Source organism: Penicillium alfredii (genome assembly GCF_028826965.1).
Source record: "Penicillium alfredii strain IBT 34128 chromosome Unknown utg000007l_segment0_segment0, whole genome shotgun sequence".
In the NCBI taxonomy this organism is placed as follows: Eukaryota; Fungi; Ascomycota; class Eurotiomycetes; order Eurotiales; family Aspergillaceae; genus Penicillium; species Penicillium alfredii.
Window position 1 is genome coordinate 1,719,995 of NW_026622704.1, and position 15,218 is coordinate 1,735,212.

The window sequence follows — 15,218 nt, forward strand, 5'->3', positions numbered from 1 at the left end:
TCTACCTAATCTTGACTTCTGTTGTATACTTGGTAGTAGTATAGATCCATGTGGGTGCGAATTTGCCGGATGTGGCGCTAGTCCCGACTGCTTTTTTTCTCGAGATCACTGCCCCCGCGCCCTCTCCTACTTGACCTCGCCAGGTTCAAATCTACCCCCTGACATGCGCTCGATAAAGTCTGCACGTTGATTCCAAAAACGCCGTATCCGAGACCTGGGCCTCGCCGCCGTATCGCCGTTCGTTCAGAACCCCCCAACCCCCACCTGCATACCAACGACGCCAGAGCGCAAGGAGCCCCTCGGACCAGAATGACAAGGACGACTGCTTCGAACACCGACTACTATGAAATCCTCAGCCTCCCCTTCACCGGCTCCACAGCCACAGTCCTCTCCAAGCAGCAAATCAAACTCGCCTACCACAAAGCGCTCCTAAAACACCACCCAGACAAGGCGGGTGCTGTCGCACAAGATGCAGGACTGAAAGGCGTCCCAGCTGCCAATGGCATCTTCTCCCGATCCGACGATGATACTGCGCGCCGGCGCTCGTACACCATCGACGAGATCACCACTGCCTACAAGACGCTGTCGGATCCTCTCCTCCGGGCCGAATACGATCGCTCGCTGCGTTTGGACCGGAGCAAGGCTGCAGAGCGCGAGAAGGCCGGCGATGTCTTTCATACCGGGCTGGAGATTGTCGACCTGGAGGATCTGGCCTGCGACGAGGACGGTGGTGCCGGGGATGAACATGGCGGAGCTTGCTGGTATCGCGGGTGTCGGTGTGGTGATGAGAGGGGGTTTTTGGTTACGGAGGGTGATCTTGAAAGGGAAGCAGAGCACGGCGAGATTGTTATCGGGTGTCGTGGGTGCAGTCTGTGGCTGAAGATCCTGTTCGCGGTGGATGTGGAGGGCGATGGGTGAAGAGGCTGCCACAGTTCTCTTGGCTCTTCTCTTTTCATCTTGTCTGTCTGCTCTTGTCAGATGCGGCTGGGCAGTCCTTGCGGCGTCTCTGCTGCTCCATGTCACGCCATATGCCGCGACGGGCTGATTCAATGCCTGGTGTGTAGGAGCAGTCCGGAACTCGGGCAGGCTTCAATGCCATGATTTATCTCATTCTAGGCCGTGCTGCAGTACCGCAGATACAGGCATGGGCATCGAGTTCTGGGAAGTCGACAGTGACATCCAGCTCGAATGGCGTGGCGATACCACACCCAAGCAGCTTCCCATGGCTTGGATCCTTGCACTCGAGATCATTAAGAGCCCAGATAGAAACCGACGCACTGGGCACCTTGAATATGGCAGGCTCCTGCTCTTCATGTGTCGCAAAAGACATGCGTTGACGGGCTGCCTCATACACTGGGATAACATCGAGAGGAATCAATCCCAAGCTCCTAGCTAGAGGAATATGGCAATAAAACCTGAATTCTAGATCCCTAGGTGATATGTTTCTTGAAAAAAAAATTCCATAGAAATATTTGTAATTCATCTGGAGCTATCATGAATACATCAGCATAGATAAATAACTATCCAGCTATTCCATGGATATATATTTGAAATGCCTACAATCCCGAGGATAGTTGGTCACAGAACAATGAATTTCTTTCAAATATTGCCCTTGATATAAATACTCATTCTTCGAGACAAATACCTACACCCATCTCTAACTTGGCAATTGTTTATTTTGGCTGATATGCAGACCGTGTGAATGCCGCGGGGCGCTGATGACATATATGCAACCACAACACCATCTCCAGTCCTCACCTCCCATCTCTTCCTCCAAGATACCCTCTCATCCCCTCACGATGTCTGTCGTCAACATATCCTCCAAGGAGCAGTTCAACTCGCTCCTGAACTCGTCGTATTTTGTCGTTGCCGACTGTAAGTGCGCTGCTGGCTCCCCGCACCTGAGATTCCTGCCCCTCTGCCAGGGCTCCCTTCCCCCACCGACACCGACAGTCCGATCGGATAGCCGCCAACATTGCTGACCTGGGGCGTGAAATTTAGTCTATGCCGACTGGTGCGGACCATGCAAAGCCATCGCGCCGGTCTACGACTCGCTGGCGCGGCAGCTCACCCGGCCGAACCACATCACGTTCACCAAGGTTAATGGAGACCAGCAACGCGACCTCGCACAGGCATATAGCGTGAGAGCGTAAGGATATCACTCGTGCCAGCAATGGATGCAATGTTACGAAAAGAAGAAAAGCGCGACTCGCTGACGCATACTACGATCTTTAGATACCCGACGTTCCTTGTTTTCCAGAACGGCCGCAAAATCGAAACAGTGCAGGGCGCCGACCCGCGCAAACTAAACGAGGTCATCCAGCGACTCGCGTCCGAGGCAAGCAAGTCAGACGGGGCCGGGGGCGATGCCGGCGAAGGGAATGGCGCGAACGGCGGCTGGCTGGGTGCCGCCGTGCCCAAGGGATACGGCGACATCACTGACCAGGTCGATCTGACGGGATTGGAGCTTCTGAACCGCGACAGCGAGCGGGGCATGCCGCGCTCGTTGTTCGAGACGGCGAAGCCGTCTGCGCTGTCTGGCAAGGGCAAGGGCAAAGGCAAGGCCGAGGGCGGCGGCTCGCCGGACTGGGTGGAGAGTGACACCGACGAGCAGCTGATGCTGTACATCCCGTTCCAGTCGAATATCAAGGTGCACTCGCTCCATGTGACCTCTGTTCCTCCTGCGGCCGGCGAAGACGAAGATGCCGACGACGACGAGCTGCCCATGCGGCCCAAGACCGTGTCGCTCTACACCAACCGCTCGCAGGTGCTTGGGTTCGACGAGGCGGACGACATTCCTGCGGTGCAGACGGTCGAGATCAAGCCCGAGGACTGGGACTCGAAGACGGCTACGGCCAAGATTGACCTGCGTTTTGTCAAGTTCCAGAATGTGACCTCGCTCGTGGTGTTCTTTGTGGATGGAGATGGGGATAGCGAAAAGCTGCGCGTCGACCGAATCCGCATTATCGGCGAGGCGGGCGAAAAGAGGACCATGGGCAAGTTGGAGAAGATTGGTGACGAGCCTGGCGAGTAGATTATAGAAGCAGGCCAGTCCTTTCTTGACCGGGATACGTCGGTAGACAATGGAGTTTAATGGATAGCGAATACAGCGTCTACGGCACGAAAACATTGTTCTGTCGGAAGCATACAGCTTATCTCTTTCATTGGAATCTAATATGATCTAATACTGCATCGACAGTAGAAAATGGTATGTCCGATCCCAAACCAAATGGTCTCATCCTTGAGAGAAATCAGAAAGACCAATAAAGTACGAACCGGTGTGCAATTCCTTCGCTCTGTGGCGCAACTGACACCTGGTAGTACATCACTGAAGCCACCAGCAAGGGCAGCAGGGATGTCCAGGCAACACGGGTAATAAATTTCAGAGTTGCGCCGCCGCACGAAGGAAGAAAAGAAAAAGAGAAGGAAGGACGGACTCGCGTGCGAAGATTTTATGTGCGAGCCGGATTATCGTTGTTCCTGGGTACTAGGCTGACTTAGTTATCTTAAGGAGGCGGTGTGTGATGGCATAAAAATTTCTGGTGTTCCTCTCTTTTGCTTCGTCCTCCTCCTCTTTCTTCTTTCCATTACACAATTGGGCTGATGATGAGGTTTATGGATTTATGATAGGAAGAGACTGACCCCTTTTGATCAGGGGGGATGATCTCACAATTTTTACCATCCACTGAGGCCTGTTTGTTGGATTTGAGATTGGAGGTTTTTCAGCTTCCAAGGTTGCGGGAAAGTTAGCATTTATGTTTATTCCCATCGGGCTGAACTCGCTTGTTAGTCGCAGGCATTGCTCTGCAGCAACCAAAGACACAAGCACCTGCAAAACATCAATTTTTCATATCTGCCAGTGTGCAGCTCGCAAGCGAACTCTGACGAGGACCCCGGGAGAGATTAAAAAACAAAGAGAACAAGAATCAACACGGCTCGGCAGTTGCCCGACACTAACCAAGCCGATTCCACGGTGCACCTGGAAACTTTACTGTATATCCCTTCGTAGCTCTGTAGCAGGGCACAGGGCACAGACAATCGATGCCGAATCTTGGATCTCGTGGGTCCCTGCGACGATATCAATCTCGGGCCGTCATCCACAGAACCAGAAACTTCGTCCCTGGATGGGCTCTGGTATTCCCAAGTCCATACAACATGTACACATGCATCCACATTGCACAGAGTGCATGTCGTGCGTATATGGATATAGGACGGGGCCCAGTACCAGGGTAGCGAGTCCCCGCCCGGTCGTGCCCTTCACCAGATAGAGACTAGACAGGATGAACTTGCGAGATTTGCAACTTCTCCACTGGACCGAATCGGTGGCTGGATAAATTGAATAGTTGGGATCATTGGATCATTGGAGTCGGCACGTTCTCAAGATCCACGGCCAGGGCAATCGCAATCCGAAACATACCCGATCCAGGGCCCATAATCGTGATCGGATAGGTACCAAATCTCCAAGCTTCAAGTCATAGTCATACCGTAGGTGTGAGCTGTAGAGCAATCTCCGCATTGTAGCTCATTTCTGGACCCAAGGTTAGCAGATGTCTTTCCATTCGTTGGAGAAGTAAAAAAAAAAAGAGTCTTTACTGGATTTAGCAGAGCCTGCAGAAGTTTGTTTGGTTGCTCAAAACCAGGTCCGCAACCCAGTCCACATTCTCATGCCTCGATACGAGAACGAGATGTTTGAACGGACTGTACACTATGCGCAGTATGATGTACTCAGCCCGGCGCCCAGTCACGAGCGAGTGGGTGGCCTGGCATCGCCAACCGGCGTATATACATTTAGTTAATCGGGTGGAGGGATGTCGCGTTTAGTGGGACTAAGAATTGCGCCCATGGTTAGCAGACAGGGCAACAAATAACCCGTGCTAGTCAAGACCTGACGTAGTAGTAGTAGTAGTAGTAGTAGTAGTAGTAGTACATAGTGGAAGTCACTATGTAGGTTGTGTATACACACCTACATATCGCCCCCAGACATGTAAGGCTGCCTGCAGTATATGTTATTGTTTATAGACTTTTGGCCCCAGTGTATCATCGCAGTGTTTCGTGGTTGTGCAGAGGCTGAAACCAAAACCGCCCCCTCCTCTCCCCTCAGGGACCCTGAGCTGACAAGTGTTGCCACACGGTGGGCTCGTGGTTCAGGTCGTGAGCTGGAAAAAAAAAAACAGAAAATCTGGTACGTATTCGGGCCGCATACACAAGATCTGTCTTACTCAGGACCATTTTCTGGGTCGAAGAGCCATGGGGCCCTCTTGGCTTTATTGGGACGAGTGCTATCTGATGGCAAATGGACTCGGGTGTCGATCCTGATAGCGAGAAAAAGAGAGAAAAAAAAAGCAAAAAGGAACCATCGCACACGAGTATTGGGTGTCTAGTGTTTAGTGGATGTTCTTCAGCGTTCCTGGAGAGTTCGGTGGATCAATACTATATTTCAGAAGGGTCCATGTCCACTGCCGTGGGGGTAATTATCTGCAAAGATAGACTTAGAGATATACGCGAATCAGTATGCATCTTACTTATTAGTATAGTTGTGGCTATGTAGATATCCATGAATGTTTTGTATTGCGTGCGAGTTAGCATTTCAGCCCACTCGAGTACAAGGACCCAGCGATCGGGATACGAAGATACGATACCTTCACATATCCATGGATGTAGATTGTGATCCTCCCAATCACTTTAGCCGGGCCGGGTATTTTGGCTAAGGTGGCAGATAAGCCCAAGTCAAAAACCACGGAATCGGGTTGCACGAGTTCCCAGGGTTGCGGGTTCATAAGTCAGGCACGGGTGAGATGGAATGGAGAAGCGAAACAGAGGGATTTCGTTGGCTTATTCCCATCTGCATCTCTGTTAAGTGGCACCAGGGCTAATGCAGCACGGCACCGGGGGCTGGGAACCTCCAGTAGTGTCCAGTTAATTACAGTAGTCCATGTAGTACAGGAAGTACAGGAAGTATACAGGAACAGGAACAGGAACACAGTTGTGTATCTCCGCATTCGATCGAAATCATTAGGCTCGATTGCGTGTGATTTGCGCTTCACCGAGGGAAAAAAAAAAGAAAAGAAAAGAAAAGTGGATGGAACCGGTGGGGAAACACAAATTCTCCCACTAGCAGGATGAAGCTTCACTCTCACACACTTTCTCTTTCTATGGCATCTCAAGCCCGGGGAGGAATCGACATCGAGAATCTTCTATTGGCCCAATCTCCGCTAGTCGAGTCAGTTCAGTTAGTCCAACCGAGGACCCTGGTGTGTTATACCCAGCTAGGAAGACCTCCGAAGCACGGAATTTGATGAGCAGCAGATCTTGCCCGGATGAGCCCGTCAATTTCCCACGTTCCCAGCCCGCGCTGGGAATTAATTAGGACACGTGCTGTGATCCCAAGGTTTTCTTTCTTTTCTGGCCGGATCTTGCCACCATTCCCATTCCCGCACCCGAGACTAAACGACTACGGATATTGTCGGGGAAAACCACTGTGAGACACCAGCCCCAAGGTCCCCCAGCGATCGACACTCCGATTCCATTCCATTTCCAAGAGTGGAAATTGGTATCGATTGGGGCCTTGGTTCACGCCAGCACGTGCGACACTGAGTTCACAACGTGGCCAAGCTATACCATCATAACCCTCACATTGGGAGCGGGATCGGCCGTCTGGTCCAGGAACAGAAAACTCAATGGCCAGAAATGAGTGAGCCGTGAGCAAGAGACGGCGCGCCGTGTCTCCCATGGATCGAGGAATGCCGCACAGGTGTTAGCCGAGTCTCTCCCCGCACTCTCTGTGCTTGAGTAGGTAAGGTACAAAGGTAAGGTCTCCACGTTCCTTTCGTAGCAATTGGGCCAGGGTCGTCAAGCACAAGTCCCGAGGAAGAATTTAGCGAAACGGTGAACTTCAGCCGTTTGGGGCGGCAGAGAGAGCCCCGTGCGTGAGGCTACCAATTACTATGTACACTGTACGGAGACTGCATGTCTACTATGAGATTGATTCTTACTGTCAGCTACAGTCAGCGACATCAGCGACATGATCGACGGGAAGCCTTTCTTTTTCGCCATTGAATCCACCGAGGCGTCCACGTCCACGAGACAACGCCCGAACCAGCCAGCAGAGCTCAGCTCGACCAGGCACAACATAACATAGTGGAATAGTGGACTTCGGAAATACACCATACTTCCTGATTTGGCATTGCCGCCTTTTCTTTCTCTTGGGCATTGATCCCCATTAGCATTAGTCATTTTTCATTTATGCGACTCCTTCGACTATCAGGATGTACAATATGGAGTCGAGCATGGACACTACACTACACTCTACACTCTACACTCTACGCACTACGCACTACACCACGAGCTAGCAGCTCCGCTAGCAACGCCCATGTTTTTCTCTTGTCTCTCTTGCGAGGGTCTCGATTTCGCGTTCCCTCGGTGGGAACTAGCCAAGACCCGGCCCACAATAGCGCCAGACGCAGCCTCAGAAACGCGTGTTCTGTACCCAGCGTACCTTCACGCTTTCCCGTCGACTGGAGCTGTTTCAGATTCGGGCTTGTCAACGGCTCACGGAAAGCCCCGACCGAAAAAAAAAAGTGACCCAAAAAACACCAATAGAAACACTAACGAAAACATGAAGGAAACCAACTTCTTCCAGTATGGAACTTTCGCACCGAATGGAGCCCGACTTTTGTCCACTAGCCCTTCTCTTCCTCGTTTCCTCTCTCTCCACATCGCTCATCCTCATCCTTCGAGGACTGGACGATCTGCGCATGTCGAAAGCAAAATAACATTGCAGGAATTCCGGTGCTCTCGGCCCTACTCTTATGGGAGTAGCTTCATTTCAAGTGGGAGTTTATATTTATTTATTATTTATTATAGGTTTATTCATTATTTTTTTCTTCTTCTTATTATGAGCACAAGACAGGCCTAGGCCACTGTAGTGTTTGAAGTGCTGGTATCCGGCTTGCACCGGCAATGGCTGGGTTGAGGGCATCCGAGTCAAGGGCTTCAAAAACATGCCAAGTATATTAGCATAACAGGGTTTTTCAAGGCCTCGAGGACTCGGCGTCCAATTGCATAATTCACTCTCTCCACCGTGATTCGCTTCAAAACAGACCAAAAAAGAAAAAAAAATCCACTTCTCTGCGCCCGTGTGATGGCTCCATTTTTTGTTCGTCTTGCGAATTTGATGGAGGATCAAGTTGAATCCCTTGAGCGCGGACCTTGCGGCAGCTCCACCGTCGCTAAAGCGTTTTCATTTACAACAGTACCTTTTTTTTTTGTTCGACAGTGGCAATCGTGAAAATCATACGGCGCGGCTCGTTCCACACTATGAATCCTGGCGTGTCAATTCGCTCTCGGACCAAGTAAGCTTTTTTTGCTGCGACGCATGGGAGATTTCCAACGCGTTATCTTGCTGATGTATCTCTCTCTCTCTCTCTTTTTCTTTAAACCCTTGCAGCGGGATGCTTAGCCCCGAGAGTTTGTTTTATTATTCGGTGCGTATCTCTACATAATTATCCGGGGTCAACCATGCAGACAACTGTAGAAGGTATGATGTATGAAGGATAGACCGGTCAACTACAGGACAGCAAGACCACAGGGTGGTCTGGTCCCTCAGATGCGGACATGATGATCGTCAACGGTTTCTCGCATTCTAGGCTGTTCCCAAGCTCCCAAGACTTTACAGTAGTTGGTTACCCTTTAGGGCTACATCACTCTAGAGAATGGAATGATTCGTCGGGGAACCAAGCAATCCTCTTCCTCGTTCCCCACTACCGTACATACATACAGTCAGTAGTATTATTATTTCATTTGCAAATGCTCGGCCTCGGTCCCGGAGCTCTGTTTGCTGGGACCGAACTATTGGCAGTTTGCCTGGCAATCTTTCAAAAGAAATGAGAAAAAAAAAAAAAAAAAAAAGAAAGGAAGAAGGAACCCACAATTATTTAGTTGCTTCTCCCACTCCCTCGGAATCCCGCCTGTGCCACTTGGTAGGTGCTCACTCCTTCTCCCCCCCTTCCCGCGGCTTGGGAGAGACTAGGAACCGCCCGTCCGCTCTTCTCCAGTTTGGGCTCCACCCGGGAAGGAATCCAGAGCTGTCTTTCAAAGATGGATGCCAATTGCTAATTACTGGGATGGAATTCCATTTTCGACGAATTGCGTGTTGGGTCTGGGAATACTCGCTAGGAAATCAGTGTTTTTGTTTGTTTACTTATTTACGTATCCATGGACATATACATCGTTCATTCATGTGTTTCTGTACTTTGGTGCCGTATCGATCGAGGCAATATACGGTGAGAGTGGCAATCCAATCGTGCCCCAATTTTTGGTTTGGTTTGGTTTGGTTTTTTTTTTTTTTTTTTTTTTTTCTTTGTTTCAAGCGTGTCAAGCGATGAGAAACAGTTTTCTCCCCCGTGGACCTTGAAAAAGAAAAGAAAACAGACTTTCGGTGCGACAACGGTGGCGGCAAGGATATTGGGAGTTCGTCCCTAGAAATCAATAGTTCGCAGGACAGCCAAGATGGAAAAATTTTGGGCGTCCATTCCTCCGACTGTCTCTCTGTCTGTCTGTCTTGTCACAAGCGTCATAATTTCCGAAAGTCACATTCTACAATATCTCCGCAGATATATGCAAGGGTGTTTTTCTCTTCGTAGATTATAGATATAGATAGATAGATAGATAGTAGAGCGGCTAGATTAAGTTCTCCAAGTGACAGCCTTCTATGCATGGACTCTTGTTTCCCCCCAATTGCCTGGAACGGAAGGGAGAGAGAGGAGAGTGGACGGGCTTATTATCTCCAGCTTGTCCCTGAGGAGATGTGGAAACTCCCATGATGATCAGACATTTTCCCTGTCCACAGCGGGTTTTGTATTTCCCATTTGTGATTGGCAGCGGAAGTATGGAAGGCTCCGCCCGGTACCGACGCTTTGTCCGCGATGGGGATAGGTGGCCAATTAGTGGAGTAGATGAGTGGAGTTAGTACTATGTTTAGAAGCATTTGGCCCAATGCCTCTAAGTGGTTTGATACATCAGGTGGGTCGAGGGTATGTACATCTTCATATTTGTAGGGATGAGATGATGAAATCCCAAGTTGGATACTCTCGAGGACCATAAGCATACTGTCTGGTCTGGACTGGAGGCGAAGTACATAAATTAGGATATAATTTATTTTCTTACTAGGATTTTTGTATTGTTTCCACACCCTCTCGACTCAACAATTGGCCCGGGCCTTGCTTGCGCGGGCTTGCAGGTGGGTGGCCTGTCAGTCCCGTAGCAGATGGATCACAGAGGGGGAAAGTGCGAATATCCCCCGGATCAGCGATAGGTCAGCAAAGAGGGCGTGCCATCACATCACCCTGCGCTCGAGACACATCATTCTGTATGTACATGGTGTCCTGCGAGCCAATCGGAGGGTCCTAGAGGTGTTCTTTTCAGCTATCAACCCTTTGCTCGGTTTTGGGGTTTCACGATGTATGTAGATCTGAGGTGTGTTTACACCACTCGTCATCGGGCAGCTGGCACCCATCGGTGTGGCAAGATGCTGATTCGACGCCAACTGCAGTTGAGCCTTGCCTCTCAGGCCAATGAGCGGGATTGATGGTTCTCGCAGTGCCTCCGCAGGTCGGTTCCTGCAGTAGGCCGCGCAATGGAATATCGCAGCCTTGAGCACTGCCTTTTGGGTGTTGAGTGGTCTCTGTCATATCGAGAGAAGAGCGTAGACACATCCAAGAAAAAAAAAAAAAAGTGGCAAAACTGAACTCAATAGGAGCGAAGGAAGGGTATTGCGATTCGCATTTTCGGGGCGATCACTAAGAAAAGACACCGAGGATCTTTTTTTGGTTGCACTGGGATCATATGAAATTGACCGGGTCAACCGAGCCATGATTTTTCTTTTTTTTTTCTGCTCACCAACTGCCGACCGTTTCGCAATGGTCGCACGGTCGCCACCGTTGATAGCGTTTCTGATCGGGATTCATTGAGTATAGTGTTGTTTCTCGATATGGAATGGATCCGCCCCAAGAGGCTTTTCCATGCTGATCTTGCCGGGGGGAAATGGGTCTCCGAGCGGGGACTCTCTTCAGCCAGTCACATCAGAAGTGGTCTGTCGATCCCCATTGCGTGTTTCCCCTCTTATTTGCAATAAAATACCAGAAAATACCGAAAATACCGAAATATACCGAAATATACCGAAATCTAACACGGGACGGGGCGTGGGGCCAAGCCAGCCAATCCTTCGGCCCCAGGGCACTTTCCACCTACGTAGGTAGGTCTACTGTGCTTGATAAGGCTCATGGCTGTCCAATAGTGGTCTCCCTCGTGGCCACACGCCATTTGCGAGGTTTGCCCTAACCTTCGTGGTTAACCCTACTTGGATACGGATGTAGAGGTAGCATGTGAGGGTGAAAGGCATCATGGGTAGAGAGTGAGATATTAGGATACTTCCCATATTTCACAAGATAATAGATATAGATAAAGATCCCAATCCAAGGGAAGTCTTGTACATGGATTCGGCTCCTACTCTCCGCATTTCGCTCTCGTGCTTTTGCTCCACTTGCGTTACAGTACATATAATATAGTAATAACAATAATAATAATAATAATAATCATATATGGTATTTTATCGATGGGTCCAAATCTCCACTGCCCCCACCTCTTGCCTCGATCAACGCGATTGGGGCTTTGCCCAGAATCTCAGTGTCTTTCCCAATCCCGCCCCGGCCTGATACATTCCTTATACAGTGCTTGAGACAATAAAACATATAAAATATAAAAAAAATAATAAATCATAAATCCAAATGTACCCGTTCCTGGCCCACTCCACGACTAGCGACCCGACAAGAGAAAACAGCAGATCACTCTTTTTATCCCGACACACCTATCTCATATCTCTCTGTCTTTCTCTCTCCCTCTCTCGCTCTCTCGCTCTCTCTCGCGTCTCTCTTTTTGATTTTCCCATTTTTTTTTGAATTCTTTTTATCTATTCTATTTTTCTTTTCTGATCATTCCCTTTCTGACTAGCCTTGTCGATTTGACCTTTTTTCGGTTTGGGGCCTCTTATTTGGATCCGTCTCTTGCTCTTGCTCTTCCTCTCATCTCTCTCTCTCTCTTCGGCCCCAAACTAGCAACTTGTCTTCCCGGAATCCTGTGCTCTCTCCAGGTTCCTGTCCTTCATTTGACATCTCTCTCCCACCCCCCATAAAATCACGGTGCATTGAAAGCCTTCACCTCTCACCCTCCCCCCATCTTATACTATACCCTAATTTCCCCGTTCATTCCTTCGAAACATCATCTTTGGCCATTTGATCACAACCTCTACCTCTTTATATTAATATCCTCAAAACCCAACCGACGCTCTGGCCCATTTCGAAAGGTGTGTTGTTTGCTGGCGTGGTAACTGCTCAACTTCTCCCACAAAGCATACTGATCTCGGAGGGAAACAGCATACTTCCGCAATGGACTCAACATACACTATGGCACCCGTCCAGGGCCAACCCTCTTTTGCATACTACCCCGACTCATCACAGCCCCGACAGCAGGGTCCCTACACCGGCCAGCCGTCAGATGTGCCGTACTATGGACAGATGCAGTACTCGGGTGCGCAGCGAGGCACCGAGCAGCCAGTCTACTCGGCTCAGCCCGTGATGAACATGCACCAGATGGCCACCACCAATGCCTTCCGGGGCGCCACCATGAACATGACCCCCATTGCCTCGCCGCAGCCCTCGCAAATGAAGCCGGCCATCATCGTGCAGCAGGGCTCTCCAGCCCTGCTGCCCTTGGACACCCGCTTCATGAGCACGGATCTGTATGGGTTCCCATCGACGCCGCCGCTCTCTTCGTCGGGCAGCACTATCAGCAGCCCTCCCTCCGCCAACGGCACGCTTCCGACTCCGGTCAATGACGGCTCCTTCGGCTTTGAAAAGGTCGAGGGCGTCAAGGAGGGCTGTGAGACCGATGTCCACACGGAGATTTTGGCCAACCCGGACTGGTCGCGCTCTGGCTCGCCTCCGATGACACCTGGTAGGTGTGACATGTACCACATGGCCCGAAATTTGACGTGTGGGAGTTTTGGGGGGGACGATCCACGCAAGGGCGAAACACAAAATGCTAATTTCCGCGGCCCAGTCTTCATTCACCCGCCGTCGCTGACCGCCAGCCAAACGTCTGACCTCTTGTCTGCCAATTCCTGCCCCTCGCTTTCCCCCTCTCCCTCGCCCGTCCCGACCGACATTCTTGCTCAGTCGCAGTCGCTGTCGGGCGAGTCGTCGGGCGCCGATTTCTGTGACCCCCGCCAGCTTACCGTGGAGCCTTCTGTGAACGCTCCGACCCCCCAGGAACTCCCTCCTCTGCCCACCCTCTCCTGCGAGGAGGAAGAGCCTCGCGCCGTTGTCGGTAGTGCGTCTGTCACCCTGCCTGTCAATGAGAACCCGTCGCCCTCGTTTACCAGCTCCACTGAGGACCCCCTGACCTCGCTGCCCACCTTTGACAGCTTCTCGGACCTCGACTCGGATGACGAGCTGAACCGCCTGGTGGAATTTCACCCGGGCGCCAATGCCGTGTATCTGGGTGACAAGCGCCAGCGGGTGGCCCCGTACGCCACCGAGGACGATGGCTTCCTCAGCGAGCACAGCCTCGATGACTCGGAAGACTCAGAGGTCTACATCCCCTCGGGTCCTCCCTCCTTTGAGTGGACGGAATCCGTCCAGCCTCAAGCCAAGATTGAGGAGCCTGCTCCCGAGGAAACCAAGAACAAGAAGCGCACCAACCGCAAATCGTCTCGCAAGAACTCCGAGGACGATGGCGAGGTCAAGAAGTCGGTGACCGTGCCTGCACCCCAGTCCGTCAGTGGCTCTGACTGTGGCTCCATGTCCGACTCGCCCGAGTCTGCACCCGTGTCGGTCAACCGCCGTGGTCGCAAGCAGTCGCTGACCGAGGACCCGTCCAAGACCTTTGTGTGCACGCTGTGCTCGCGTCGCTTCCGTCGCCAGGAACACCTCAAGCGCCACTACCGCTCACTCCACACCCAGGACAAGCCGTTCGAGTGCAACGAGTGCGGCAAGAAGTTCTCCCGCAGTGACAACCTTGCCCAGCATGCCCGCACCCATGGTGGAGGCTCCATTGTCATGGGCGTCCTGGACGCCAGCGATGCCGCTTCCATGTATGACGAGCAGCAAGACGCTGGCGCTCTGGGTGCGGTCATGTACGAAGCCGCCCAGGCTGCCGATGCCGAGGATCCCTCTGTGGACCGTCGGCCAGCCAAGAAGCGCAAGCGGGACTCGGCCTAAATGGGCTGGCTCCCTCGAGGGCGGTCATGATTTCAACGAGACCAGGAGCTTCCTACTGCATATATAATCACATTCACCTTTCGTCGGTCGTCTTTCTCTGGGAAGCTTGACTGTCTTGAATTGGGTTCGGCGTCCGGGCATTTTCTTTTTCTCTCCTTTACAGCTGGCGGAAACAGGGGTCATCGGTGTACGCGGCAATTGGGTTTCCCTCGGCAACATTTTTTGGTTCCTCTTTTTTCTTTTCTTTTTTTACCACAACATTTGCGCAGGAACAGTGAGGAGAACAGCGAGGAGAACAGCGAGGTTGCCAAGTGACTTTCTTGTCTTTTCTTTTCTCTTTGCCCTCGGATTGGCTCCTTGGCTTGTTCACCAGGGAAGAAGGGGCATGGGCGCTATACGGGGGTCCATGAACCACAAAAGAAGCATTTATAGAGCGATGGCATCTGTCTACATGGGCACAGATGGCGGTGTTGAATTTCCTTTGTTTTGTCATTTCCTTTGTTGATTCCCTTGTTTCTTTTCCTTCTCCCTTCCAACAGGACCAACACAATCGGGGCGTGGGCATCATCTTCACCCGCTCACATTATCAGCCTCGACTTCTGTGCGTGTACCTCTTTTATTCTATCCTTTTGTTCTTCTCTTCTTGTGACTTCTTTTTTTGCTTCTCTTCTGCTTCGGTTCGTCTTCGTTCATTGTCATTGTTCTGCTCTATTCGATGTAATATTTTTGTCTCCCCCCTTTTTCTATTTGGCTTTCATTTTACCCCCCTGTTTCTTGTGCTGGTCACAATTCGTGTATAAGTTAATTTGACCACTCCTGTTTTTTTTTTCATACCCCCTTCGTGTACTGCATTCATCTTGTCTACCCCCTTGTGTTGGTCTGCTATATTGATGTTGGCGCATCACAATCACAAGCATAATTCTCACTTGATATATCTCTGATCTC

At 51.0% G+C, this 15,218-nt stretch overlaps 3 protein-coding genes across 3 annotated transcripts; all 3 read left to right on the forward strand.

The window, feature by feature from the left end:
- Positions 1-309: 309 nt before the first annotated feature.
- Positions 310-918, forward strand: NUU61_005295 (diphthamide biosynthesis protein 4; the record flags this gene model as incomplete). Its single annotated transcript, XM_056655877.1, has 1 exon — positions 310-918. One exon carries the CDS (start codon positions 310-312, stop codon positions 916-918), a length of 609 nt encoding a protein of 202 aa, XP_056511490.1.
- Positions 919-1,799: 881 nt separating this feature from the next.
- On the forward strand, positions 1,800-3,034 carry NUU61_005296 (thioredoxin-like protein 1; the record flags this gene model as incomplete). The annotated part of the gene is made up of 3 exons (XM_056655878.1): positions 1,800-1,875; positions 2,002-2,149; positions 2,236-3,034. 3 exons carry the CDS (start codon positions 1,800-1,802, stop codon positions 3,032-3,034), a joined length of 1,023 nt encoding a protein of 340 aa, XP_056511491.1.
- A 9,406-nt stretch (positions 3,035-12,440) lies between these two features.
- Positions 12,441-14,273, forward strand: sebA (putative C2H2 transcription factor (Seb1); the record flags this gene model as incomplete). The annotated part of the gene is made up of 1 exon (XM_056655879.1): positions 12,441-14,273. The coding sequence occupies one exon, from the start codon at positions 12,441-12,443 to the stop codon at positions 14,271-14,273; it is 1,833 nt and encodes a 610-aa protein (XP_056511492.1).
- Between the last annotated feature and the right edge of the window lie 945 nt (positions 14,274-15,218).